A 27,074-nucleotide genomic window follows, 5' to 3' on the forward strand; every position below is an offset into this window, starting at 1 on the left:
TACACCTTTAATTGCACAGGAAAAAGTCTGCCCTAACAGACACAACGTTTGATTTTCTGTTTTCATTGTGACATATAGTTTCAGATATGTAATGACCATTAAACTGCAATCTGCGATTTGTTTGCTCCTCCACAATAAACAAACAAGCATAGAAACAAGGGTCATTGAGGCCAAAGTCAGGTCAGATCAAGTAAATGCTGAGCAGATTGGTCTAATAGAAATATAGTATTATATACAGGCAGTTGCTTTAGATAGAGAACTGCGCTGACAGGTGGCGTGCTGAAGAAAACACATGTCTGGCGAAATAAACCAGTGAGTGATTTGTTTAACATCCAAGTTTGTAGGTCTGGTCAGTATTAAGGTCACAGAGCTATCATGTGGATAGTGACCTTTTGAGTTCTCGCTGATCTGCAACATGTTCGCCAAAGTAAAAGATACAACAACAGCACTACCACGGGCACTTTTCATTAAAAAACAAAAAAATGCCGAACAGCGATCTCGAAAGTCTCCTCAGTGCTTTTTTTTTTTTTAAAGGTCTGAGCAGAACGTTTCCTTCTCAATACCCTCATTCATTTTCTGTCTGGTTTGTTCATGTGTGAAAAAACAAGCATCGTAATAAAAAAGTCGAAGCCCCGGTACTCGTAAAAAAAAAAAAAAAAAGCAAAAAACACCTCTTTGCAATAATAGATAATAACTTAGCATTCAAAACAATGCCTATATGAATCAAATAAGATAAGAAAAACATGGACGTTAAAGGTCCATACAGCAAGATGCCACCAAAGCAACAGTTAACGTGGAACTGGTTTTTGTACTTTTCCCATGAAGAAGCGTCCACTTTGGCATGCACATGACGTGTCCCGCACAGTGTCAGTTCCATCTCCCCCCCGACACACAGAGAGAGAGACGGTGTGAAGACTCAGATGCTTTGTACAGATTTGTAACAAGTTTATCTCCCAGTACACATGGAAGACGGTATTTAAGAGGAAGCGGATGAAAAGTAAGGTTCATTTTTTTTTCTTGGTTTCAAAAAAAAAATTTGCAAAATAAAATAACATTGGTTGGTTGGGTTGGAAAAAACACAACATTGGACTGAAAGTCTACAGATGTAGAGCGGTTTTAAGAGTTCGTTATAAAGTAAATGTTTGCTTTATTTTGGCACTGTTGTATTGTTATAGACACTGAATCCTATCATCTGTGTGAGCTCTCATCCTCCGTCAGGGGTGGAAGAGAGGGAGGGATTGATTCCCAACCAGCAGAAAACACATGCAGACATGCAAACACAACCTGAGAAGGGGCAATAGGAAGTTTGGCCTTATGTAAATTTTACAAATCCAGAAAGTGTCAAGTAATGAACACACACACTGCAATGGAAGGTTCTCTTTAAATGGACATTAAATCTCCAGTCGGGAAAAAAAAAATGTCTCCAAAAGTGGGTCCTTGCTCTCTGCAGTTTGTTTCTTCTATCTTCTTCTTTTTTATATTTTACATTAGGCTCTTTTTGCAGCAGAGTTTCTAGGTAGTTTCTCATTCGTCCTACGTCCTCCGATGATTCGTGGCAGCTCACACTCTGATGGGGAGAGTTTGGCTCATCTGTTGCCGTACGATTTCCTGACTGGTGTCCGGACTCTTCCTGTTGTGTCCTGGCAGCGTTCCTCCGAGCCGCAGCAGGTCCCTGCCAACACAAAGCCACGCAGGTCAACAGCAGGTTCACAGGCACTTAAAACTAAAGACACAGCTCATTATTACTGCGCTAAGTGTTCTCATTGAATGTGGATAAAGGCTTAATCCATCTTAGTGACAGAGTAGCTATATTCTGCACAGTCCGTATACCTAAGACCTCGTGGTTATAAACGATAAAACACAGCAGCCTGAGTTAAAAACTGAGCTGCAGATTATGTAAGAAGAATCCAGCTCATTCATCACATTTCCAGTTTTAATAAAAGTTCTGTATATTTCTCAGCTATCTCGGGAGAAGCTCTGCTGCCTCAGAGTGTCCTTTGTTCCTCGGCCAGTGTCCTTGTTTTTTAAGGCCCTTGTGGATGAAGATACTCTACAGATAGCGCTGCATCTCATATCCTCCCCCTCCCTCCATTATCTGGCCCGGCATCGCTGCGCAGCCAATGGCAGGTGAGCAGCGGAGAGAATCCACCGGCTCAGACGCACACAGAAACACGGGAGACGCTCTCTAAATCATGCTCAGACAAAATTATCCTTTCTCTCTCCTTCTCTTCCTCCTGCTCCCGCTCTGCCTATCTCTCTTGTTGTTGCATACAGATGAGGCTATAAATTAATCATTGGCATGTCATCCGCACGCAGCGACACGTAGCATAACATGCACACACACACACACACACACACACACACACACACACACACACACACACACACACACACACACACAAACACACAAACACACACACACATCCCTCTCCTATTCGCCCATCATAGCATCGGGCGCGCCCTCCCCTGATGCATTAAAAAGCTCATTAGCAACCTAATTAAACACATTCCTCTCTTTTAGCTTCTCCTCAATCTCCCTTATTACTCACACTTCATCACTTCCTGCTTTTCCACATCAGCAGCTCTGGCTGCTGTCTGTCCTATCACCTATATTCCAGAATCCAGCCAAGTATAGGGGAATTAAACCGAGGTCAGCCATTACATTTCCACACACAATTAGCTTCACTGAGCCCAAGTCCTGGCATAGCGATCGCCCTTGGGGCTCAGTGTTAGAGTGAAGCTGTGAGCCAAGGAGCTGGTACCAGACTTGGATACTGCATGCATGAATTCTGCCTTTTGTACCTGTCAACACAGGAAACCATCTCGTAGTCAGGGTCGCAGAGTGGAGGATGTGTGCTTGATTCACTAAACATCCCTGCAGAGCTGAGGATCGAGCATCTACACCAGCACCAGTCATATTTTTGACTTGATGCCAGAACAACAAAATGCCGCACAAACATGTTGGTAAAAATGGCTGAAGAATTTGGAGACAGCAAACCTGAAATATAACCCGTCTCCACCTGGTAGATGGCTATGAGTAAGTCAACTTGTAAACTTCAGAGGGAAGTGTCAGTGAAAAAGAGGCAGACGTTTGTGTCGCAGCATGAGCATCCTCCCAAATCAACTGAAAACATAAAACAAACCAGACCCAATAGGCATGAAAGCTGTTGTGAGTCTCTTTAGGCCGGCAGTCTTTTTCTTTAAGGTGACATCTTATTCTAACAGCCCAGAGGCGCCGCCGCTCGTCTCTGCGCCAGGTGGAGTCTCCGTCCTCAGCTTCACAGCAGGAGACGATTTCACACCAGGTGAGAGAGAAAAAATTGCCTCGACTCTTTTTTGTCTTTGCTCTATTTCTGCTGCTACTGTAGAAAAACCTCCAAAGCATTTTGTGCCTATATTGAACAGTAGCAGCTTAATGCAAATACTTTATATTATGACTGCAACAACAGTCATTATTGAAGTCACAGGAAACTTGCTACCAAATATTACATAAGTATATTATATAAAAGCTTACAGTATGTACCTATATTATATATTATACATACATATACATAATTAATTATGTGTATATTGTATTTCTAGTTATTTGCCTTTGCTTTCTTTTTATTGTGTAAAGTGTCTTTGAGCATTGTTAAAAGATCTATACAAAGAAAATGTATTATCATAATTATTATAATTATTTATTGTTGTTGTTGATATTATATTCTAATATATTTTGTGCTTAAAATTTTTTCTTTACCTTGAATTCTGGTGGCTGTCTTTGAGATTCTTCTGAAGGGTATTTTTAGTTGAACATTTGGTTCAAAGATCTGTTCATAGTTGAGAACTCAGTGAAACTGAATATCTTGCTATAGCCACTCAGAAATAGTAAACTTCAAACTCTCAATAAATACTATGTAAATATTGCCTGAAAAGCTGATAAATCTCGTAAGAAACTTGCCAAGGTGGCACCAGTGAAGTGTTTTGCTCTAAAAATAAGTGAAATTACAACATATTTTCTGAAAGCAAAAAAACTTCCATCCACTTCTCTCAATTTAATTCAGCGTCTGAGAGGTGGTTGGAGAGCAAACGTGCGTTACAAACTATGACAGAAAACTATGTGAGAAAACTTCTGCTGTGTCTCTAAGTGAGGGATTAAGGTGTCAGCGAGCTTCAAACGAGGTGCCAGTCAGTTGGTGGAGCAGCAGCCTCCTCCACCCACACCTTTCCAATGTTGGAATCAGAGGTGGGGGTTGGGGGTGCTGCATCAATCAATCTGTGCAGTGGATGGCGCCCGTTAGAAACAGCTGAAATGTGTTTGTACAACCAAGTGCAATAGTGTCAAATTATCGTCATTTCGGCTTTTCGCGCATTATTTTAGGCTGAAGATAGACTTTGACTTTATCTTGCTTTATGTGCACAGGTACGCATCGTGGCTGCCACACCTCAGAAATTAACGATTTGTGTCTGCATGATGCAATACCCACATGGACAGTAGGGGCAGTGTATTTGCTAATGTCACAATATCCGATACCATCTATGACGACGCTGTTATTGAGGTAACCAAATGCTAACCTCGGCCAGTGTCGCCAAGTTTTTTTCCAGAATGCAGAATGCTAATCAAATACTCCAGTAACAAAGAACTCTATGTGTTGTACACAGCAGTTGTGAAAAAGAACCCTCATGTCAAATGCCCATGTTGACGCAAAAGCATGTTTTACCAGTAAGTACATCTAGATGATATTAGATGATGCCTCCTACAAACCACTGTTTCAAGCATACTAACACCAAGTCCTGCACATGGACTTACCCTGAGTTGGCGCTGGTCACCACCTTGAGGCTGGCGGCATTGCGGAGCAGCTTATCCAGGGTGCTAACAATGCGCGAGAACTTAGGCCTCAGGTTCCTCTCCTTCATCCAGCACTCCAGCATCAGCTGATGCAGCACCATAGGACAGTCCATGGGCGGCGGCAAACGGTAGTCCTGCTCCACTGCCGTCATCACCTGAGCAACAGGAAAACATCATTAAGGCTCAGATTTACCAGCAATGCAAGCAGCTAAATGTGGGCAGGGGCGTTGCAACAGGGTAGGAAGAGGAGACAATTGCCTGGGACCCAAAACTGAGAGGGGGCCGTGACTAAGTTAGCCTTTAGCTATGGCAGTTTTGTTAGTGGTGGTGGGGGTAGGCAATCAAAGTTTACAACTTCAATATTGTTAATATGTATACAGAGCATGCACTTTGTTTATAAAATTTATGAATAATGATGTATGTTATCATGTATCTTGGGTTGGGGCGGTGGGGGGTTCTGTAGTAGACCCCCAGGTCCCTTTTTGCCTTGGACCCCACGAATCCCTTGAAACACCCCTGTATAAGAGGCTGTACTTAAACATTGTGATGCTTTGAGGTAAATGCTAATATCAACATGCTAAAATGCTACAGTTTTTGAACATTTTTACCATTTAAGTTTAGTACATGATCATGCTAACATGTGCTAATGGGCACCTAAAAGAAGACCCATCAGAGGCTGAAAGGATTTTTTTGCAGACAACTTTACTTTTTGATGGCTATTGAAACCTGAAGACGACTTCACCAAATAAGTGTTTCAGAAACAACTTACCAACCCTTTTTTAATAAAGGGATCACCAAAACCATTACAGTTCATCCTCGGGGACCATGAATATCTGCGCAAACTTTCAACCCAATCTATCCATTATTCTGAAGATATTTCATCAAACACACCAGAGCAAAACTAAAAATGCAAAAGCATTTAAATAAAGATTAATTTTTACATTTACTGCAACATTTTGACCTTTTTTAAACATTTTACTTTCTTGTACAGAAATATTTGATCAATTTTGCTGTGGTGCTTCGTCATAGCGCTAGCACCCAAAGTTCTAACGCTCTCACTTTTCTCATTGATTACTGCTCACTCAGCCTTTGTTGGTGCAGAGGAAGAATAATCCCTTGTTGTCTTATTTTGTCCATCATTAGTCGGTTCCTCCGCTCAGTCTGTCACATCTGCCTCCACAAAACTCCACAAACTATTTTTCTCAAGTATTCTTCAAAGTTGTCACTTCAAAACAGCCATGATTGATAGCAGAGACAATAAGTGGGGGATGAAAACGTTTGCTCATTGATTTGATTTCGCCTAGCAACTACATTAGCCTCCACACACTCTGTATGGGTTTTTAACTCCCCTCAACAATAACAAAATTGCCATTTGGGAGCAATAAAGCCTTTCTGCTGCACTCGTCTTTCCCTGCTGTTTGTCCTTTGATTTTTTTATGTCGAACGAGTACCTCTGTTTATATCTCCTATTTGTCGACTCTGTTGCTTATTGAGCGACGGCTGCGGCACAAAGGCTGCCGGGAACAATGGAGGCCCGCTACTTTGATGCTTTCATTAGTGCGTGTGGGTTTTGTTATGAAAGTTATACATACATTACTGGCATTTTTCATTTCGGCTCCTTCTTTGCTTTATTGCTATCAGCGTTACAACTCCTCTTTTTGAAGCACAATACAGAGCAGAAAGTCCTCGGAGAATAAAGTGGAGGTGTACACGCCGCTTCAGTACTTTGTTCAAGAGGAGGAACCCAGAGATTTCTTTTTCTTTCCTGCAAGCTCGCTGCTGTAGTTATGATGTCTGTGCAGAGCAGATAGCCTTCAGGTAACAACGCCCGTACAAAAAAGCCTTTCCTGAATATGTCTTTGTGCGTGTGTGTGTGTGTGGGGAAGGAGGATTTGCAGTATGGATTTGTGGAGGGTGGGCAGACTGGGGCTGTAAATAAATTGTTAAAAACCAGAACAGAGGCACACAGCTGCACCAGCATCTGCAATGAGGAGATAAAGACAACTGAACAGGCCCGGGTCCAACAAGTCACGCTAGAAATCACAGCCACCGCAGCTCAGAGAAACTTCCATGCACAACTCCTGCGTCGGTCTGTTGATATGTGTTCGCTTAACTCACATCCTGGTTGCTCATGTCCCAGTATGGTCTCTCTCCATAGGACACCACCTCCCACATGACGATGCCGTAACTCCACACGTCACTGGCAGAGGTGAACTTCCTGAAGGCGATGGCCTCCGGCGCCGTCCACCGGATGGGAATCTTCCCTCCCTGCTCACACACACACACACAAACACACACACAAACACAGAGAGGGGATAGAGTCAACACCTTGGGAGACATCACAATCAGACAACGACACGGGAGGCCGCGTTAACACACACATGCAAATTTCCCAGACGTGCTAACGAAAACATTGGCACACATGATGAGTCACATATGCATCCGTGTGTATATGTGAGACATGTGAAGGGGATCGAATTAGAAAGCACAATTACACACTGTATTGGACAAATTATCTAAGAGTGGTTGAAACTTATTTTATAGTTGAAGAGTAACTTTTAGCAGACCTGTCTAAGACTCCATGACCTTAAATGTTTATGACCTGAAACCTGTATGACCTTTCTTTTTTACCTTTTTTTTATTTTTTTTTTACCATTTTCTTTTTATTCAACAATAAGTACACCAATACAAGTCATCAACAACACCAGAAATAAAAAACTAAAAATGAAAAACCTGCTGTCATGTCAAGTCTGTGTCAACTGCCATAGAGTCCACTTTCTCCATTTACTGTCCATCTGTGGTCCTGTATGACCTTTCTATATACCTGTTTGACCTTGCCATTACTAATTGACTGTCCAAAGAACCCAATTGAAATGTATGTAAATCATTTGTTACTGTGCTTTAGTTCCTGTCTTAAACTACCCTACAGAACCAGTCTGAACTGGCTCAGGCAAACGTCCTCCTATATAAGACCCTTGTATTTGACTGTTCTCCATCTTCACTCTGAGATCCTCGTGGTTTCTCTGTGTTGATCCTTTCTGCAGAAAGCCCCTTATTAAATACACGTAGATAACTTTGTTGTTTCCAGCCTCTTGTATCTCCAGATTTCCATCACAACACACACAGAGGAAACAAACACACAGGAGCAGAACGCACACACACACACACACACACGCGATACTGACCAGGGAGCTTGTGTACGTGGGGTCAGCAGAGGTGTCGTCCAGAAATCGTGACAGGCCAAAGTCAGAGACCTTGCAGACCAAGTTGCTGTTGACCAGGATATTCCGCGCGGCGAGGTCTCGGTGAACATAGTTCATGTCTGACAGGTACTTCATCCCCGCGGCGATGCCACGCAGCATCCCGACCAGCTGTGTCATCGTGAAGCGTCCATCGTTTAGCTAGGAAAGAGAAGGAGGGGGGGGGGGGGGGGGGGGGAGGGTGGTTAATGAAGGAGGATCAGTGATGGAGGGAAAATGAGGAAAAAAGGATGCGGATAAATACGGAGGGGACAGACAACAGGGACGGGTTTATGAGATAAAGAGGAGGGGAAAGCACCAGGGAGCCAATCAGTCACTGAGGCAACATAAACATGACATGTGTCATAATGCTTCACGGCCACTACTGACAGTCACTGACAGCTGACCTTTTCACACATGCTGTCCAATTAGCTGATTAATTATACTCTTTGCTTTCATAATAAACCCATTAGGGCTCAACACCAACAACTATCAACCAACCACACACACACACAAATAAACAAGGGAGCAGCGACACTGGAATCTCCACCAGACCTCTGCAAGTATTTTGTTTTTCCCTCTCTACATTTTTTTTCCCCCTGTGAACTTTAAAGTCAGCCCTCCACTGGATTGGCGCGGCATGTTGCTCAAAGCCCATTTCCCTCATTTCAAAGTCCACCATTTGCAGATTTTCTGCCCTTTCATGTGAACATTTGAGAAGCATGAAACAAATCTGAAATAAGGGCTTTCAAGGTTTAATTTGCAATTCTCCACGTTTATGATGTGTGCCGCGGCGGGATGAACTCGAGATCATAACAATTCAGCCCCGAAAACCTGTGAAGGCTCATGAAAGCCGATGTGTGACTGTGCTAGACTAAAACTAATCAATGGAATGTCGACGCACAGTAAATACTGATACACAATAACTCGGCAAATCTGGACAAAGCTGTATCTGCGCCGTGGCTCCCATCTATGACTTGAATATTTAATACAAGAGCAAAACAATTTTCAACATAATCAATCTCTCAGACGCAGCAACAAGAGAGCAAAGAATACAAGACGTGACATGACAAAACCATAAACACTCTGCTTTGTAGTCTGCACACTCCACTGAGATCTGACAGCAAAACAGGCCGGGATGGATGGATGTATAAACAGCTATGATTCATCGCAGGCCTTCGAAGCCACGGTGGCGTGTAGGTTGGAATGTGTGTGTTATTTCTGTATATCTGTAGTGTTTCTACATGTGCATATGTTGTGTGTGTGTGAGTCTCCAGGGAGCATGTGTTGGACACATTCAGACAGTTTGTGCATGGGTAACTAAGTTAACTCTATAGTTTCATGGTTAGAGCAGAACTCAGAGTTCCTTTGAGTCACAGGCAGTTTGACACTGGCAGCGAGCGGGGGTGAGGACGGCACAGGCTGGGTGGTTTTTTTGTGTTATTTGTGGGACAGCTGACTGAGAGGAGTGGGTGAGAAGGAGGGAAGAAGCTCAGGCTGGACAATCAGATGGACAACTAACTCGTTTTCTTTTTTTAAGTACCAATTAGACAGTTTTTGGTTATTTTCAAATAACAGATTAATCGTCACCTTTACAAAATGTCAGAAAACAGTGACGGTGATGTTTCCAATGAAAGATTAATGGGACATTATCTGATAAGGAATTCATCAGTTGTTACTTTTCAAGAAAAAAATCAAAATATACTGAGATGTCATGATTTACTTGGGCTCTTGTGACTTGAGTTTTTAGTTTTTTTATTACACCTCCCAGAAAAAGGTAATTAATATTGAAAAAACTATCAATTGCAGCTGTTTCAAATTATTTGTTGTAAATGAGCAACATAAGGAACTTAAAGACATTGATTTGGCAATAATAAACAGAGACAACTAGCAATTTAACACATCCGAGTTTGTCGCAGTAAAAGCAATTTAGACTCAAATAGTTATCCATTACCCAAATTGTTTCAATTAGCTTGTTTTAATTGACTAAATAACTGGACTCAGTGTAAAACCTCAGTACTTTTGGTGCTGCAGACTGAAATGTGTCTGTAGCACCGAAAGCAGCAGAGAGCCAGATCGAGAGTCATCGTCTCATCTACTCGTTCTTCTTTAACCAAATTAAAGCTTCACTTAGATCTTACACTGCATTTTGTTCAGGCAAAATTATGGTCAAGCTTCTTATCGAGGTGACATTTAATATTTAAGAAGTTATAAATATTTAAATATTGAAACATACACTACATAAATATATTAGGAAAAGCAGAGCTGCAACTAGCTATTTCCATTATTTATTTGATAATAATCTTTCAGGCTGATTTATGAATTATTTATTGTTTCATATACAGAGTCAGAAAAAGACAAGAAGAAAGAAAACAGAAAATGGGTCAATTAGTGCTATCCTCAAAAATAAATGTCCATTGACATTGATTGCTTGTTGATGAAGAGATTCTCAAAATGTAATTGATAAATCAATTTTCTGTTGATCAAATAATCGATATATTGATCATGTTCTGAAAGGAAGAAGAAATTAATTTTACATTTAACTAATTTCATTCTTGATAAATCAGTTTTTGATTTGTTTCAATTAATTAATGCTTTTCCCAACATGCCAGTTTTTTCGCACATTTTAGAGGCAAAATACATTGGCTTGGTAACTTTGATAGATTACTTACAAAATTCATAAATGTATTTATTCAGGCATGGTGGTTGTGTGGCTGCTTATGATAAAACATTTTGCAACATTCAATGGGTTTTGAAAAATGGTGTCAAATCATAAAACTTTGTGTGTCAGTTTTGTCAAATAATAACACCCACTAATCCTAAAGATTTTAGTTTTTTGAATTTCTCTATTTTTGCCTTTTGTCTTTGTGCATCCATATGGAGAGGTGACAACAGGCAGCAAGGTGTCAATACAAGCTTATCGAGACTCAACAATATCAACGATATTCTACGTACGTTACAAATCTAAATATTACTTCAAGGTAAATTGCATTTAAGAGCAACAGCTTTGCATTGATTCCCCACAAGCATTAAGTAGCCTCACTCAGCCTAACAGCTGCAGTAAGTAGACTTCTTCACAGTGCAGCCACGCGAGAAAACACATTTTCCTGAATGTAAATGACATGTAATAGCCCCCACGCAGCTGGAAATGTACTGTGCGACACCTCATTTCTCATCCTGCTTTTGTTCAGCATATTGTGTAGGTGGTGGTAGTCTGAACCAGAAACTCTGATCAGTAATACATTCTGTAGTTGTACAAAGACTCTAATACGCTGGAGCAAAATCTATCCAAAGGTCTGCCGTGTGACAGTTCTCCACCAGGAGTTTGTGTATTGGAAAGTCTGTCAGCATCAGTCACTCACGTCAAGCAGAGACACTATTCCTGTCTCCAGGCGTTATATTGCACATTTAATCTCTATCACTCAGCAAGTGAGCGCCTCAGGGTGTTTTACAGCGAGACAAACATTACGATAACCCAGAGGTGTGGTGAATGACTGTCTGCATGTGTGTGTTCCTCTCAGCTTTGATAGAAAACAGAAAGTAATCTTCTCTCTCAGAGGTGTTGGGGCATGCACCTCCCGTCAAGCTCACCCTGAGGAAGGAATCGAGCGCTCCGTTCTCCATGAATTCGGTGATGATGAGGACTGGGCAGATTCGTGTCAGGACGCCTTCCAGCCGTATCACGTTGGGGTGGTCGAACTGGCCCATGATGGAGGCCTCGCCCAGGAAGTCCCGCCGCTGGCGCTCGGTGTACCCGGCCTTCAGCGTCTTAATCGCCACCACCATCTCCCTGCGACTGGGCTGCTTGAGACGCCCGCGACACACCTCGCCGAATTCACCTGGAGCGAGAAAACGAGGTGGGGAAGGGGGGTGGGTGAGGGAGGGAGGGGGTGAGAGGGATTGAGTGAGCGGAGGAAAGAAGAGGAGGGGTGGCGGGGAAAGAGGAAGTTGAGGAAAAGTGACTGGTTGGAATCAGGAGTGAAGGAACTGATTTGAAAAGAGTTGAGGGTCAGCGTCAACTGCGGGAGAGGATTAGAAGAGGGAGGCGGAGAGGTCGGCGATGTCGGGGAGAGAGGGAGTGACTGGTATCGATCGGGGGTGCAACCTGGGAGCGGTGTGGGGAGACAGAGGACGGGCAAGGAACTTGGGGGTTCTACATGTGGTGCCTGCGTACGAATGTTCACAGGAGAGTGGGAAAGTGAAAGCATAAAAGAGAGGCAGGGAGGAAGATTAAACGAGCGGGAGCAGATTGTCATTTGAGGTGAAGTTAGGACACAACATGCTGCTGGAGAGCAAGAAAAAAAACAGACTTGAGGGGGAAGAGCTAAAGAAAAAGACTTTCCCTTGCATCCCAGCCACCCTCGGCGCTCATGCACACTCTAACCCTTTCTCCCAAAGAGAGACTCTCTTACAGAGGAGACCCATGGGCTTGATGGCACACTCGTGTTCAAATAAATGATTAATAAAGCTGAACCATTCTCCGGCCACTCAGAAAAAACAACAGCAGGGTTTTTTTTACCTGCACCGATGACTTCTTCTATTTTCACGCAGGAGATGTCGATCTCTTTGGCGAACTCATGGACGGCATCGTTGGGGTCCTCGTAGGTGAAAGGGTCGATGTAGACTTTCACCCCTGGTGAAACTGAGAGGGAAAGAGCTGAGTCAGCATCCACAGAGTATTATACATGAGTATAGTTATAAAAAGGCAGAGTAGTGTTGGGATTTTAAATTTTAGCTGGTCTGTGTGAAGATGGCATTAGAACTGAAACTCTAAACAATAAAGCAGGAGCAGTTTTGGTCAGATATAAGGCCTTCACAAATGATTAATAATAACCTTTTCCTTCCTAGTGTTTAATCTTGAAATTAGCTAGAAATGTGTGTGCGTCACAATGCTGGTCAGTCTCACACCTGTCTTGATAAAAGGTCTGAGTGACATTGTTTGGTTTCATTGTTACAAATGTTTACACATACAGAACATACAGCCGATAAAGCAGGCGCACAATATTCTTTTTCCAATGCCAAAAGGGTGGCCTACGCCTGCGTACTATCGAGGAAGAACCAAGGAAGACATCCCTTCGTTATTGACCACTGTTCTATCTACTGTTATAAAATATTACAGATGCCGGCTGTTTGATGCGTTTTGATGCGACTCGAGACTTCCCCGGGGCTGCTAGAGTTCCGGGGTAGTGTGTTGGATGTCCATTGTTTTGCTGTTAACTTTTCATACTTTTTCATTGCCTCTTAATAAAAACTTGAATTAGACCAAACCGGCTCTTCTCATATTTAGGATAAACGAACACGCAACGACAAAAGTGAAGAGAATGAAATCAACCAAAAGACATTAGCCATGCTAACTCAGCCACTCTAAAGATGGTAATTCATTGGTGATTTGTTAATTAATTTCCAGGGGGATAGTCAGTCCCTAATGAACACCAACCAACACACCTTGTAAAATGTAGGCCTCCCAAACAGGAGGTGCAAGACACTGCAGGACACTTCAATCATGACAACGCACAGCAAACACAGTGTCTATCAAGTTAATGCTGAATGCTGCCTTCCTGCTGAAGACAGTAAAATATTTATGGATATTTTTTAACAGCCGATGTTGATGTTCAATCTGAGTGTGACAGACGATCTGTGTGTTTGTGTAGGAAAGGGAGCAAGGCTCAGAGAACTGTTCTCTTGTATGTTTTCAATGAGATTTGTTTTCAACTTTTAAAAATACTGCGGATTCATACGTTCTTCTGGGCATATAAAAAGGAGCAAAGGGCCAGGCTGGAGCTGAACCAGTGGCCAGGCCTCTGTTAGTGGGGCCCCCAAGCTTCCGTCCTGCAATTTAGTTAGCAGCATTAACTAGAGGATGTTCCTAAGCACACACAAATCCTCTGTACACGTAGCACTCTCTCTCTCATCAGGGATGGGGGATGGCGGAGAGAGGACGGCAGAATTGACAGATTATTTACTGGGATGAATTTTTGGTCGCTTTGGTTTAAAGGGGATGAACCGTTCAAATCTGCCTGATCCTAATGGCTTCGGTTATTTTCTCATGGTTCGAGCTGCGTGCCGACATGTTAGACTGAGACAGTGACCATGTTAAACATCACATGCTACACATTGAGCACTTCCGTTTTGTGATTATATCTGCATGCTGACATTCTCCATCTGTGTGCTTGAGATGTGTCTGCTCAGCTGCTCTGTCTGGTCGGGACCTCCCCTGAACAAACGGGGAACTGATTTCCTGCCTCGATCAGGTGATTGGATAATTGATTGAATCAGTCGGTTTAACTGTACAGGCATGACCGCAGAGGACACAGTTCCCAAGCTGAACACATGAACTTACTGTATTGCTGCAGTTTCTCCGTGTACTCCAGCTCGGAGCCGCTGCGCTGCTTCCTGTAAACAAGCAGCACATAAACAAAGTCACATTCACAGTCGATCCTTTCCAGGTAGAGCATATTAAAACTAATATTTAACTGCCATGTGAAAGCTCCAGACTGCCAAGGAAGAAACTCACAGAGCGGCTCTGTGAATCTCCTCCTCCTTTTCTGAAGCCCGAGAGTGAGTCTACGCACTTTGAAAGCACGTTAAAGTTTAATGAGCCTCTTTGTTTAGAGCCTAACTAACAAAATGAAACATGCAGTTCAGGCTGTCAGTAATAAAAAAATCAAACACTTACTTAAGGCAGACAACAGCGATAACCACCAAGGCAACGATGACCACCAGCCCTGCAGAGGCCGAGCCGACGATGAGAGGAAGCTGGTCCTGCACCGACTTCTGAGGGTCACCTGGTTCACATAACACACACACACACACACACACACACACACACACACACACACACACACACACACACACACACACACACACACACACACACAAATAAGTAAATAACAGCAGTAACCCTGCTTGAGAGAATTAAAGGTGGCCTGGTTCTGCATGTAAGAGCTACCAATTAAGGTAGCCGTAAAAACTATTAAGCTGGAACTCCCATTAAGAAACCTCTGGCAGCAGATCCTCAAGCCGAGGGTGTGTGTTTGTGTGTGTGTGTGTGTGTGTTTGTGTGTGTGGGGAGGTATACGTACTGTGTAGGCTGGTGCTGAAGTCCATGGGGTTGCTGTAGCGACCGTATCCAGCTACAGTGCGAGCTCTGACCTGCACCACATAAGGCGAAGCGGCCCTCAGCCCCTCCACCTTGGATGAGCTGTGCTGGGCAGTGACTGTGTGTGACATCGCTTGGCCCTGAAATGCAAATAAAAATTATCGTTAATGCAGAAGTTGACAAATGTTTCCTGATAATTTACGGGGTGGCTTGCAGGTGAGGAATACATTTTTTGGCTACTGCTGATAATGAAAAAAAGAAATCCTTCTTTAATGTGTTGCTGCCCCCAAAGCATGAATAAAGCTGCTTTCAGAAAATGTCCGGACTGAAATTTTATGGACTTTCCCTTTCACATATGGAGAACACACAGACTTCCTGGTTGCCATCTTTGTCTCTCTTTTTCATTCTGAGATATTTGTATTTTTCCAGTTGTGCGTCCACAATCACCAGGCCCACACACTCGTTGTGGATTTTACCACATTTACTCAAACCTTTCTAAGACATTGTATTAGGGGGGCATGCAGTGAAACAATTCCTGAGCAATTGACTTGCAGGTTGGCATTGTCACTTATTAACCCATCTGGAAAATTTCTGGAAAATGTCCGAAACTCAGTGCATGTCTGAAAGCAGCTTATGTAACATTTAAAATTGAGAAATTAAACAATCTTACACCTATAATATTTAAAGTTCATTTCATGACCAATCAAACAAACCATTTCATCTCGACTGAGAGGTTCAGCAGCTTCTTTTCTTCGACTGGTGGTGGAAAATGTTTCCTTCCCCAATTATGATTTCTTTCTTCTTCACTACACCTTGTCACTTGTGGTCGTAGTGAATCACATTAATTCATTAAGACTTACTCAAACAACTACTTACCTAACCTGGGTCTTACCTTAACCTAACCCCAAAATCAGCTTTTTCCTAATGGGAAAACAGCTTTTGTCCTTAATCGGACAATTCTTCAACGGTTGACTGGTTTTTAATCAGAAATTTGTCCCTAAGGCAGCCGCACACAAACACACAGCCACCCATGCACCCACCCACACACACAATCAAAGTCTAAGGTCGAGGTTTTTACCATTAAAGGTAATAAAAGGTCCATATTTGATCAGCAGGGCTTACAATTCGATCAATACCAATAACCAGGGGCTCCCTCTGGTAGCTGACCTGTTTGACTGTGTAACATTTAGTCTGAGTCCTCACTGCAGCAGCCTGAGTTTGAATCAGCATAGGCCATTAATGGGTGCATGTCATCCCCTATCCCCCCCGCCCCCAGCTTTCCTGTCTGTCTCTCCACTCACACTGTCATGAGGCAGAAAATTCCTGAAGCAATAACTAAAAAAAATATACCAAAGACACATTACATCACCAGTTGCTGAGTTTAACAAGCACATCCTCTGCAGCAATAGAGATTTCTAGACTCGTCTAACCCACTCACACCACATTTAAATATCAAATTTCACTATCTAGTCTGTCTGTCTGTCTGTCTGTCTGTCTGTCTGTCTGTCTGTCTGTCTGTCTGTCTGTCTGTCTGTCTGTCTGTCTGTCTGTCTGTCTGTCTGTCTGTCTGTCTGTCTGTCTGTCTGTCTGTCTGTCTGTCTGTCTGTCTGTCTGTCTGTCTGTCTGTCTGTCTGTCTGTCTGTCTGTCTGTCTGTCTGTCTGTCTGTCTGTCTGTCTGTCTGTCTGTCTGTCTGTCTGTCTGTCTGTCTGTCTGTCTGTCTGTCTGTCTGTCTGTCTGTCTGTCTGTCTGTCTGTCTGTCTGTCTGTCTGTCTGTGACATATCTTAAAAACCCTCCATCTTATCGGCTTCACACTTGACATGTGTATTGTTAAAGGTGCAAGAAGCAGCAGCATTGAATTTCATGCCATTTGGGGACACGAGATATGTTAAATATGAATAAACTTTGATTAGTCAGGCGACCAGTGCTCTGAAGCAGCAGCTGCTGGGTCTCATAAATGTGAGTGACTTTTTGTCAATCGCGACAACAGTGAATTCACAACAACTAGCGAGCTCACAACAACAGCAATGACAACTGAATTAGGGTTCTGCATACAAGCTTCACCAGACTTCAAATAAGCAGGTGAGCAGCTCTTTGTGCAGCAGCAGAGTGGCAGCTGCAGGTTTCAGTAGACTGAGTCCTGCAGCCAGCAGTCGGTCACTTTCACAGATTCAGAGAGAGAAAGCTGCAACCAGCATTTCCACAGGCCGTAAAAATGTTGGAAAATAACCTTTTCAAAGTAGATAAAGCATGTGACTTACATTGAGGCTACAACTAAAAAGTCCAAGCTTACCCTCTCGTGGTATTTGATCTCGTAGTCGAGGATGACCCCGTTGGGTTTCTCGGGGGGCAGCCACGACAAGCTGAGAGTGTCGGATGTGGAGCGCATCAGATGAACGGTGGGCACTGCTGAAGGCGCTGGAGGGGGTGGACACCAGAGAGGAGAGGTTTATAATACACTGGTAACTTGTGTTTTGAGTTGCCAACCTTTTTGCTCTTTTAAAGACACAAACCATCCCAGTACGATAATTATTATTCAACATACTTCATGCAGAGCAGTTTAAAGAGAAGCAGTACATGTTTCACCTTCACTGCTCTGCAGCTTATTGATTTGTGAGGCCTGAAAGTGACTCAATTGATAGTCATTGTCCCGGGTCCATAAACTGCAGGAAGGTGGATTAAGTGCAGGTTAACTGGGAGAGTAATTACATTCTGTGAAAGGTGCTGAGCAGTTTGGTTGATGGTGATGATGCAAATATTAAGTGGAGATGTTGAAAGGTGACATTGTCAGTGAGCTTCTGGTTGACAGTGGAGACATAACAGATACTTAACATTATATCTGTCTTTCCTTTGAGGCTACATCCACACGAATATGTTTTCAAATGAACTCTGCTACAGATACTCTGGTGTTTTAAAGCCACTGAAACAGACAAGTTTGAAATGTCGCTGAGTTGATCTTACTCTCAAAACTACAATCGGTCACGATGTAGCCTACTCTGATTCATCAGGCTCTTATCACATGATCCGGAATAAAAACAACCAGCATTGGCCTCGGCTGACTGTGTAGAACACAACAAGCGGTGCTGACCCTGTTTTCTTGGCTAACAGCTGCTGTGAAATTAAATTCAGCATTTTACAAAGTTACAAAAGCTTGCCTGCGTAGAAGATTATTTTTTATGGCACAGACTGCAACTATCAACTAAATGCTATCTATTTGCACCGCCATATGTGATATGCATTTTCAGGCGTATTAGTATGAACAGGGATTAGAATTGATACAGAGAGAGCCAAAAGCGATTGTGTTGACAGAGATTATTTCCAAACGAAAACGCAGTAATATAGACGCAGTCTAAGTCGCTCTCACCGGGATTTTCCATCTGTTGTTCCCACTGAGCTTGTTCACCAGTGTTTGCTGTTGGTGTTGATAATGCTCAGGAGCTCATTACCAGTCTCACCGGCTGTAGACAACTAGCCAGCCTGCTTCATCTTGATGGTAAACGTTATTGATCGGAGCCGCCCGCTACATTAACCTGGTTCGTGGACACACACGCTGTCATTGACGCATCTTCTACTAACCGGCTTGGTTGGTGGTGATGTTGACCGTGGAGTAGCTGGGCGAGATGGGGTTCTTCCCGGAGACCCCGTTGACAGCCTGCACCTCGAAGCTGTAGCGGGTGTGAGCCTGCAGGTTCCTCACCACCACTTTCCTCTGCCTCAGCCCCAGCCTGCGGGGGGCGATGTCCACGTTGTCGTCGCAGCGCGTGCAGGGGGTCCGGTCCCTCAGGCATTTCTTGCACACCACGTTGTAGACCAGGTCGCTCCTCCCGCCTGTGTCCTCGGGCTCCTCCCACTCCAAGGAGAGCGAGGTCTCGTTCACACTGGATATAACGTTGCGAGGCGCTGAGGGGATAGCTGCAGAAACGCACACACACAAACAAACACACACACGTACACGAACGTAGGTGTTTAAGAAGGTAGGCAGTGCAGAATAGAAAAACACACAAGTGAGGTGTTAGTCATGTTCCCTTTGCAGTGCAGTTCTTCTTACACAATACTTTTACACAAATAGATGTGTTATTTGCTTTACGAGTCCCAAAACTGAGCGTGGAAACTTGTCAGAACACAACAACAGGGAAAAATCCGTTCCTGGTGCAAATAAATAAATCAAGGAATTCGGTAACAGGAGAATAAGCACAACTTCACATGCACAACGCAACACCACTGTTCATCACTAAGTCATGTTGCTTAAAGGAATACACAATACTGTCCAGCTGTACAGTTGTAGTCCACGTCCATCTCTATGTACATCTCCTCTTGATGCTCGTAGAGCTTGGCTAATCCACCCATGATAGGAAATCAAGTTCTAGTATCAGTATAACCCAAGGCCACCTGGTTTCAAATGGCAGTGCTGCCTTTTGAAAGAAGAATATTGAAAACCTGGATAAAATATGATAACCACAGAGGGAGGCAACAAAGATTGGTTCAGCTAACGTGCTTTTCATCCTTTTACGGTGGAAGAAGAGAGGGGGTCTCCCTCTAAGCTTCCAGTGGTAGAGAGTCTAACCTGTCTCAAAGCAGAGAGAGAGAGAGAAGAGGGAGGGGAAGAAGGGAAGACTCTTAGTCTGTCAGCTGAAACTGTCTGTCCGCCGAGTTCAGCTCCTCAGTCGGCTCGCCCTGAGCCGCGTTTCACTCGCCCTGTCCTCCCTAATTGGGCAGACACAATTCAGAGTGGAAGCTCTTCTAATTGGACGCCCATCTGAAACACACGCTGAGTCCAAGCTGCCGGCCATTGACTGGCCGAGGATCTCTTGTGCTACACACCACTTCCAACACAAAGCACAGGCTGCCGAGCACAAGCTCTGACAGTCCGCGGGGACAGAACTGTCAGGCGTGTGTTTTTGTTGATGTGTGTGTGTATGTGTGTGTGTGTGTGTGTGTGTGTGTGTGTGTGTGTGTGTGTGTGTGTGTGTGTGTGTGTGTGTGTGTGTGTGTGTGTGTGTGTGTGTGTGTGTGTGTGTCTGTGTGTGTGTGTGTGTGTGTGTGTGTGTCTGTGTTTACTCCGAGGTGGTGCTTGTGTCCCTGCCTGCCTGTCTGTGTGCACTGGTCAATGTCAGAGTCCACAGTGTTCCTGTGACGAGGATCTGGGGAGGACAGTTGCGGGCCATGTGTGTCATTTAACGCGCTGAAAGGCCCCGGGGGGGTGATATGACGCGCTCAGGACAGCACATGTCCCTCTCCATCAGCACAACTGCTGGGACTCCTCTCAGAGGCCTGTCTATGCAAAACCAGCATGGACGCTGCGGTCAGCACCAGACCAGACTGGTTACCACCACAGCACAATTTCCATTTCAAACATTGACACGCAGCCGCACGTGTGTCATATTTCATGAAGCTGAAATGAAAAAAAATATATAAATATAATAAGAAAATATAAACTAAAGTGATATTATATATAAAAGCATTCTTGAATACGATCAGTGAAACAGTGTCTGACTGTTACTGGTATTTGAGAGTCAGCACTTTCAGATCATGATCATTAATACAAGACATTGTCCCCTGTTTTACAACAAACCCACTTTGCATCAGTTATGTGCCGTACATGATATAAGATTGAGAAAGAGAACAGCTTGATCCACCCGATGTTCAATCAGACAAAATGGACGCTAGTTAGCTTAACATTCTAATGTTTGCATACAGAGAGGACTGAGAGCACAAAGCAGCCGCTGATAATTTAAGCATCCCAGCTGTCCTATAACAAAACACTGCGGCACCTGCTCAATCAGATATTCCTACAAAAACAATAAATATTCATTATAAATTACTCGTAGAAATAATCAAATGATAAGAACCAACAAACAAAAGTTCACACGCTCAATTGAAAAACATTACGGTAAATTTCGCCAAAAAAAAACTAAATAATTTATATTTTGATAGATAACAAAATCCAAAACAAAGTAATGAAAATACAAGGATATATGCTGATCTATTAAAAAGGACAACTGATTTCAGATTGGTTTTAATCAACAGGTGGCTGTGGCTGAGAGGGTAGAGCAATTTAGAGAATTTGGATAAAAGCTAAAAACAACATCATTGATTCAACCTGACACTGATATTGTCCTGTCATTTGCTTGGGCTCTTCTGAATATTATATGTGAATATATCATCTGGACAGCGTTGGGAGCCGGGTCAGCCCTTCAAACGCCAATGTCCCCTACAAACTGAATAAGGCACCGTGTGAGGGAGTGACAGAGCCGGGCCAAGTGTCGGACTTTTCCCTTTGGACGTTGCTCTTTTAAAAATGATTTGGCCCAAACACTAACATCATCAGACTTGTTGCTGTACACGCTCGGCTCCGGTGTCAAGTGTTGGCCGAGTTCTGCCTGCCTGCCAAGAGCTAATGCAGGAACAGGCACCGTTAAAGGACAGACTACTGGTGTTCTGTCAAGTTAACACCGGGTGAAAACGCTCGGCGGCCTAAATGGAGACGAATCAGCCATTCGGTAATATTTCATCACCAAGCTATAACCAAGATGTAGGCGTTATACCTGCTTGACAAAATAGGGAACAGACGACTGTTCAGTTCAACACGCCCATACACAGTCTAACCTTACACTGGCTTTTCACTTGTTTTTATTCTGTGCAGTGGAGGATGACTTACTGGTGCAGGAAGAGTCAGGAGGATCGCTGTCAGCGCGGTAGAAACCACTCTGGCAGGGACAAATATTGGCTCCTCGTGCACTGGTGCGACTGTTGGACGGGCAGGGAGCACAGGATCCTTCACCGAATTTAGATTTGAAGGTCCCAGGGATGCAGGCTGGATGAGAGAGAAAATACAGAGGAAACTAAGAAGAGGAAAAACAAGACAAAAAACATGCTGCACTGTGTGGTATCTAAGAGACAAGCGGGTGTCACTTCTGTCACACAACAAATGCCGTGCCTGTTGGGTACCTGCACAACTCGTACGCATGTGAAATCTGTGAATCGCTCAAGCATCAGGTGTTATTTTCACGGTTTGCATCATTTTCGACCGGGTGACATTAATCTCTCCCCCCCCCTAAAAAAAGAGTTAAGATGACGGCAAAGTTTCCCGTTGAAGAGGAGGACGGAGATGGAGATAGTGTGTTGACAGGAGATAGCTGTTGTCAAGACAAACAGGGATGGAGAATGCTTCTGAGAAAAGGGAATACACCCTAAACCCATCCATCAGTGTCAGCTCAGTGCTCAGCTCTCCAAACCCCACTGCTGTAACGAATACAAACAAGCATGCAGATCGGCTCCATAATAAGTTAATAAATCAATGCAAATGAACGGACATCAGACTGGACATAAATTAGCGGAAGGGGAGCCGTTTGGAAAATATACAAAGTTGCCGTAATCTCAGATGACGCGTCCAGGCCACTTGTTAATAAGTGTCACGTAGGAGATCGGCTGATACCGAGTCTTAAGGATAAACCGACATAAGCCAAGACTAAAGCGGGATTCAGATAAAGGGGATTAGCAGCAAAAGGTCTGGATGTAGCAGCCTCCCGAGAACCGCGTTTTACTGTTTCCCACATTCCTGACTGGTGGTGTAAACGCGGGGTCTCTGGCAAACATCTGTCCTGTCAGCGTGAGGGCTCGTAAAAGGCAGCCAGCGAGGGAGAGAGCGTGATTAACTAGTTAGGCTAAGTGGTCTTTTCGGTTTGAACCCAAGTTCCACCCTAATTCCCAACAATGGCACTTTTAGGAAAATCAGCCCAGCTAATGGACCCACATTGTAGCTCTGAAGCCCAAGCAATAAAAAGCCAAAGAGGAAGATGAGATGAAAACGTTCTTCATTATTTCTCTTCCCCACAATTCACCGAGACCTTTAGGCTCTAGACTCTGTGATCTGATTTATTTCTCTCCTATTACACGGTGCCTCGTGATTTTCTTTTATTTGTTTGTTTTTTCCTCGCTTCTTTTTCGAGTGGGTGCTGAATCACCCCACTGTCTTGCTTCAATCCGCGGCAACCTCCTTGTTTCCCGTTCCCCCCCCCCCCCCCCAGCTTCTATTGTCTCCTCCTCTCACGCCGCGTTTGGCTGCGAGCGAGCAGCCAGACCGGGGGTAAGAAATGAAACGTCTCAGTGATTAATGTCGGTGTAGCAGCGCTGGCTCACGTTGGTCTGAATGGTGTTAATGAGCGTGGCCATCTGTAGATTAACTAACGGGAGGCCTCGGAGGAAATTACACTTCCTCATCGCAAACCGCTGGCAGACGCCCTGCCGGCTTTTTATCAGGCAAAGCTTTTAACCTTGAGCCGCCAAATGGCAACGAATGAGCTCTCCGGCGCATGTTCGACACTCGTTCTCACGCCCAGGTTAGAGGAGGCTTCGCTTGTCTGTCTTTGACTTCCTGTGTCCCCCGCCCCCACCCCCACCCCCACCCTTATTCATCCTCATCCCTCGGCGGCTGCTTCTTTGGCTATTCACGGCTGTTAACTCGCCCTATCTCTGTTAATATCTCTCCTCTGGACTCGTATTATCTGCATTTTCCTCGCACAATTCTGCCGCCTTTCTATTTTGTGCCTTTCTTTCTCTCCCTCCTGTTCTGCTCTCACAATATTTGTATGCTGCTCCTCTCCGCAACACCTCATTAATTCATACTCTCCTCCACCCTCCTTCACCCCCCCCTTCAGGAGCCTCACAATAAATGCAGAGAAGAGGGCACAGGCTGAGGTGACTTGCATTGAGCATATAAAGAGGGTTTGGTTAAATAAAAGCCCAAATGCCTGTTAAATACACATACCCTGGCACTGAGTGCCGTCTGCAGAGGGTTCAAAACCAGCCACGCAGGTGCAGGAGCCCACGGGAACCATCCACTCGCCGTCCCCGTTGCAGTACAGCTTCAGAGGGACGGACACCTCCATGGCGTTGGTCACGCAGGCCCCCGGAGCAATCACCAGGGAGGTGGCTTCTGCCCCTGTGGCGGTCTCTGGGAAGACGGCAAAATTGGCGATGGTGGTAGAGCACTTCTTGAAGAAAACCCTAACGGAGATGAGCGACATGCAGGCGCCCAGGTCCTGGAACGCCAGGTAGAAGCCTCCCTTGGAGAGGGGGCCAAAGCTGCGCACTTTGGTGTTGATCCGTCCCGCCTCCAGCAGAGAGAAGCTCTCGTCCGGGGCTATAGTGTCCACCTTCACGTAGGGGTTCTCCCTCCACAGAGGGCTGGTGTCTGTAGCCGTGTCCCCCTCCGATTCGTAGTAGAACAGATTAAAGGTCTCTTTGCAGGAGCCAGGGATGTTGGGAATGCTGGCACAGTCACGGACAGAGAACTTGAGCTCCACGTAGACGCGCAGCACGCCTCGCCGGGGGATGAAGTCCGTCCTCAGCCAGTTGTTCTGGTTGGGTTGTCGGACATTACACACCTGATAGGTTCTGATCGGGCTCATGGAGTCATCGTAGCCGCTGACCTCCTCCCACTGTGGACACAGCAGAGAGACAGTGTGACAAAGGGACAGACGGAAGATTGAGACAATCGCGACAGAAGAATAGAGAAGGTTAAAGGATCAAATGAGAGAGAATTGAATTTATTATCTGATGTGACAACTAGGGTTGCAAAGGGGCAGAAAGTTCCCGGTAAATTTCCAGAAACTTTCCAGAATCTTTCCATGGGAAGTTAAGCTCAGGAATTTTTGGAATTTTGAAAAAAAATAAAAAATACGTAAATTAGACGCTGAGCAATAAAAACATAATTCGAAACTCTATTTTAAAGATGTATGGAATGCAGCACACGCTGAACGTTGAGTCTCAACCCTCCATTGTGAATTCTTCCATCACATGCACAGATAATTCCCAGCATCCTTCACTCTACAGCAGGTTCATTGAGGCCTGCTGTAGTGTGCAGGACTAGTCAGGTAAGTTTCGATGATATTACTGGGGAAAATATATTCGCATGCTGATTGAGGATTGTTCATCTGTTCATCTAGCCTATTTCCATTCATTTATCCATCAATTGTAAAATATTTTCACAGACGATTCCAATTGTTTGGCTAACTATTTATATCTCTGGCATTGCATTAGTGTTTTTTTACAAACTTTTTTCTCATCTTATTCTACAGAACAATGCCACGTGCACTATCTCATGTGAAGTGCCCAAAGCTCCCTTAGGGCTCAAATCAGCCTATAACAAAACAAAATGTTTATGTAAATACAGTTAGTATTAATTATCCACAAAATGTCCAGTTTGTTCCTGTTAATTCCCGTTAATTCCCGTATATTCCCGTTAATTCCCGTTAATTCCAATGGAAAGTTTCCAACTTTGAATATTCCCGGAATTTTGCAACCCTAGTGACAACACAGTTCTACTTCTCATTCAGAGGCTGCTTAACTACAGCAGAAAGTCACTTATCCAATATGTTGTCAATTAATGTTGAGTAATGGTAAATGCAGCGCACCCTAATGCAAACCATCCGAGCATAGAGGACGTTCAAAACAGAGAAGCCACGTCTGATATAAACACAACATGAAAATGCAATACATGCACACACACACTGACACACACACACACACACACACATCCCCACAGTGTGTTGTGTACATGAGGCCTGTGAGGAATAATTTGCAGCTAAAATGATTTTAATTGCATGAATCGTTCAGAAAATTCCAATCATTACGGACCAGAAATAGAAAAAGATTTGGACATAAAAACTAATTTAATGCATTTTGGCTTGTTAGCAGCCCCGGTGCTGATAAGAGTTTGGTAAATGGAGGTTGTTGGTCAGTCTGATGTTAAACGATTCGCAGGCAGAGCTCAGTGTTACTGCAGCGGGGCGATCGAAACGGTTCTCAGGCAGGGATTCAGATTCCACAACATGTAAATGTGTTATTTTAGCCGAGAGAATGAAAGTGTCAAACTGTACATTTTTAATGGAAAACATTCCTCATACATGTATAATGCAAACGTGTGTTATTTATTAAAATGGCAATCTAAATGCACTGCTGTCAGCATCATGGCACTGTGGAAGCACTTCTGACAACTTAAGCTGGTGCTGATATTATACGTATTCTTTCATGCTGACACGTCGAACCAGAGAGCTGATATTAGCATTCACTGTGGTTAACATACCTGGTGGACTTGTCTTTTTAAAATTGCTATTAAAAGAATGACATGACATGGACATGATTTCTGCCTCTGACCCATGTCAAGGCACAGATTTACATGTTGCTGTACCTGCTCTTTGTATGTGGTAAATAACATTAGAGCCGATGATAAATGACTTCATGGTCAATACATTTAGTCAATCCTTTTTGATTTTTTTTTTCTCTTCCTAATTCCCTATTGGACTGAATGCTTCGTTTCCATAAGAAATGAGCTTCCCAGAAATTGATTATTTCAACTGGGAAGAAAATAATGCATAACTCATCGCACGTCGGCGATCGTTCCTGCGCAATTTATTCCCAAACGATGAGCCCAGGAGTCAGCATTAGACGTCGTAAATCACCAGCAACACGTTGATGCACTACCTGACAAATATGATAATTGCTGGCCGCCGCCAACGTATGGGCTTGTCAGGCGCCAGGAGAGAGAAGCTGCCTCGCCAGTCGTGACATATGACTTCATGGATGCTGGGACATTCAGGAGCCGGCCATTCTGAGGCAGAGGGAAGGAGCCGGGGCTGCCGAAGATCGTTTCCATGGAAACCCACCATTTCCATTGACTGACTTTGCGCTCACGTAGCGAAGACAAATTACACTGGCCGGGAGTGGGGGAGGTCTGTCAGGCTGTTAGCCCCGGGTCAAATTCATGTTGTTTTATTTTCTCACCATTCCTATAGGGGGGTATCAACTGAATACCTTAATTCCTGCCTGTAATGTACTCTAGGGCCTATATTATAAAAGACAGAGACACATGCTTTCAATTATCTGGCGCTCTCTCCTGGGGAGACATG

The 27,074-nt window shown here is 44.0% G+C and overlaps 1 protein-coding gene across 1 annotated transcript in view; it reads right to left on the bottom strand.

The window, feature by feature from the left end:
• Positions 1–1,560: 1,560 nt before the first annotated feature.
• The window catches only part of ephb3a (eph receptor B3a), a 32,788-nt gene continuing 7,274 nt past the window's right edge, over positions 1,561–27,074 (bottom strand). Inside the window, exons 3-15 of the mRNA XM_061084011.1 lie at positions 23,933–24,605; positions 21,824–21,979; positions 18,742–19,077; positions 17,459–17,583; positions 15,150–15,306; positions 14,744–14,852; positions 14,408–14,460; positions 12,587–12,709; positions 11,659–11,906; positions 8,014–8,229; positions 6,947–7,096; positions 4,790–4,983; positions 1,561–1,672 (exon numbers count right to left, since the gene is read on the bottom strand). Of these exons, the coding sequence (XP_060939994.1) occupies positions 1,561–1,672; positions 4,790–4,983; positions 6,947–7,096; positions 8,014–8,229; positions 11,659–11,906; positions 12,587–12,709; positions 14,408–14,460; positions 14,744–14,852; positions 15,150–15,306; positions 17,459–17,583; positions 18,742–19,077; positions 21,824–21,979; positions 23,933–24,605 (2,652 nt within the window). The remainder of the gene's footprint in view (positions 1,673–4,789; positions 4,984–6,946; positions 7,097–8,013; positions 8,230–11,658; positions 11,907–12,586; positions 12,710–14,407; positions 14,461–14,743; positions 14,853–15,149; positions 15,307–17,458; positions 17,584–18,741; positions 19,078–21,823; positions 21,980–23,932; positions 24,606–27,074) is intronic.

The sequence above is a fragment of the Limanda limanda genome, chromosome 13 (assembly GCF_963576545.1).
Source record: "Limanda limanda chromosome 13, fLimLim1.1, whole genome shotgun sequence".
Classification (NCBI taxonomy): Eukaryota; Metazoa; Chordata; class Actinopteri; order Pleuronectiformes; family Pleuronectidae; genus Limanda; species Limanda limanda.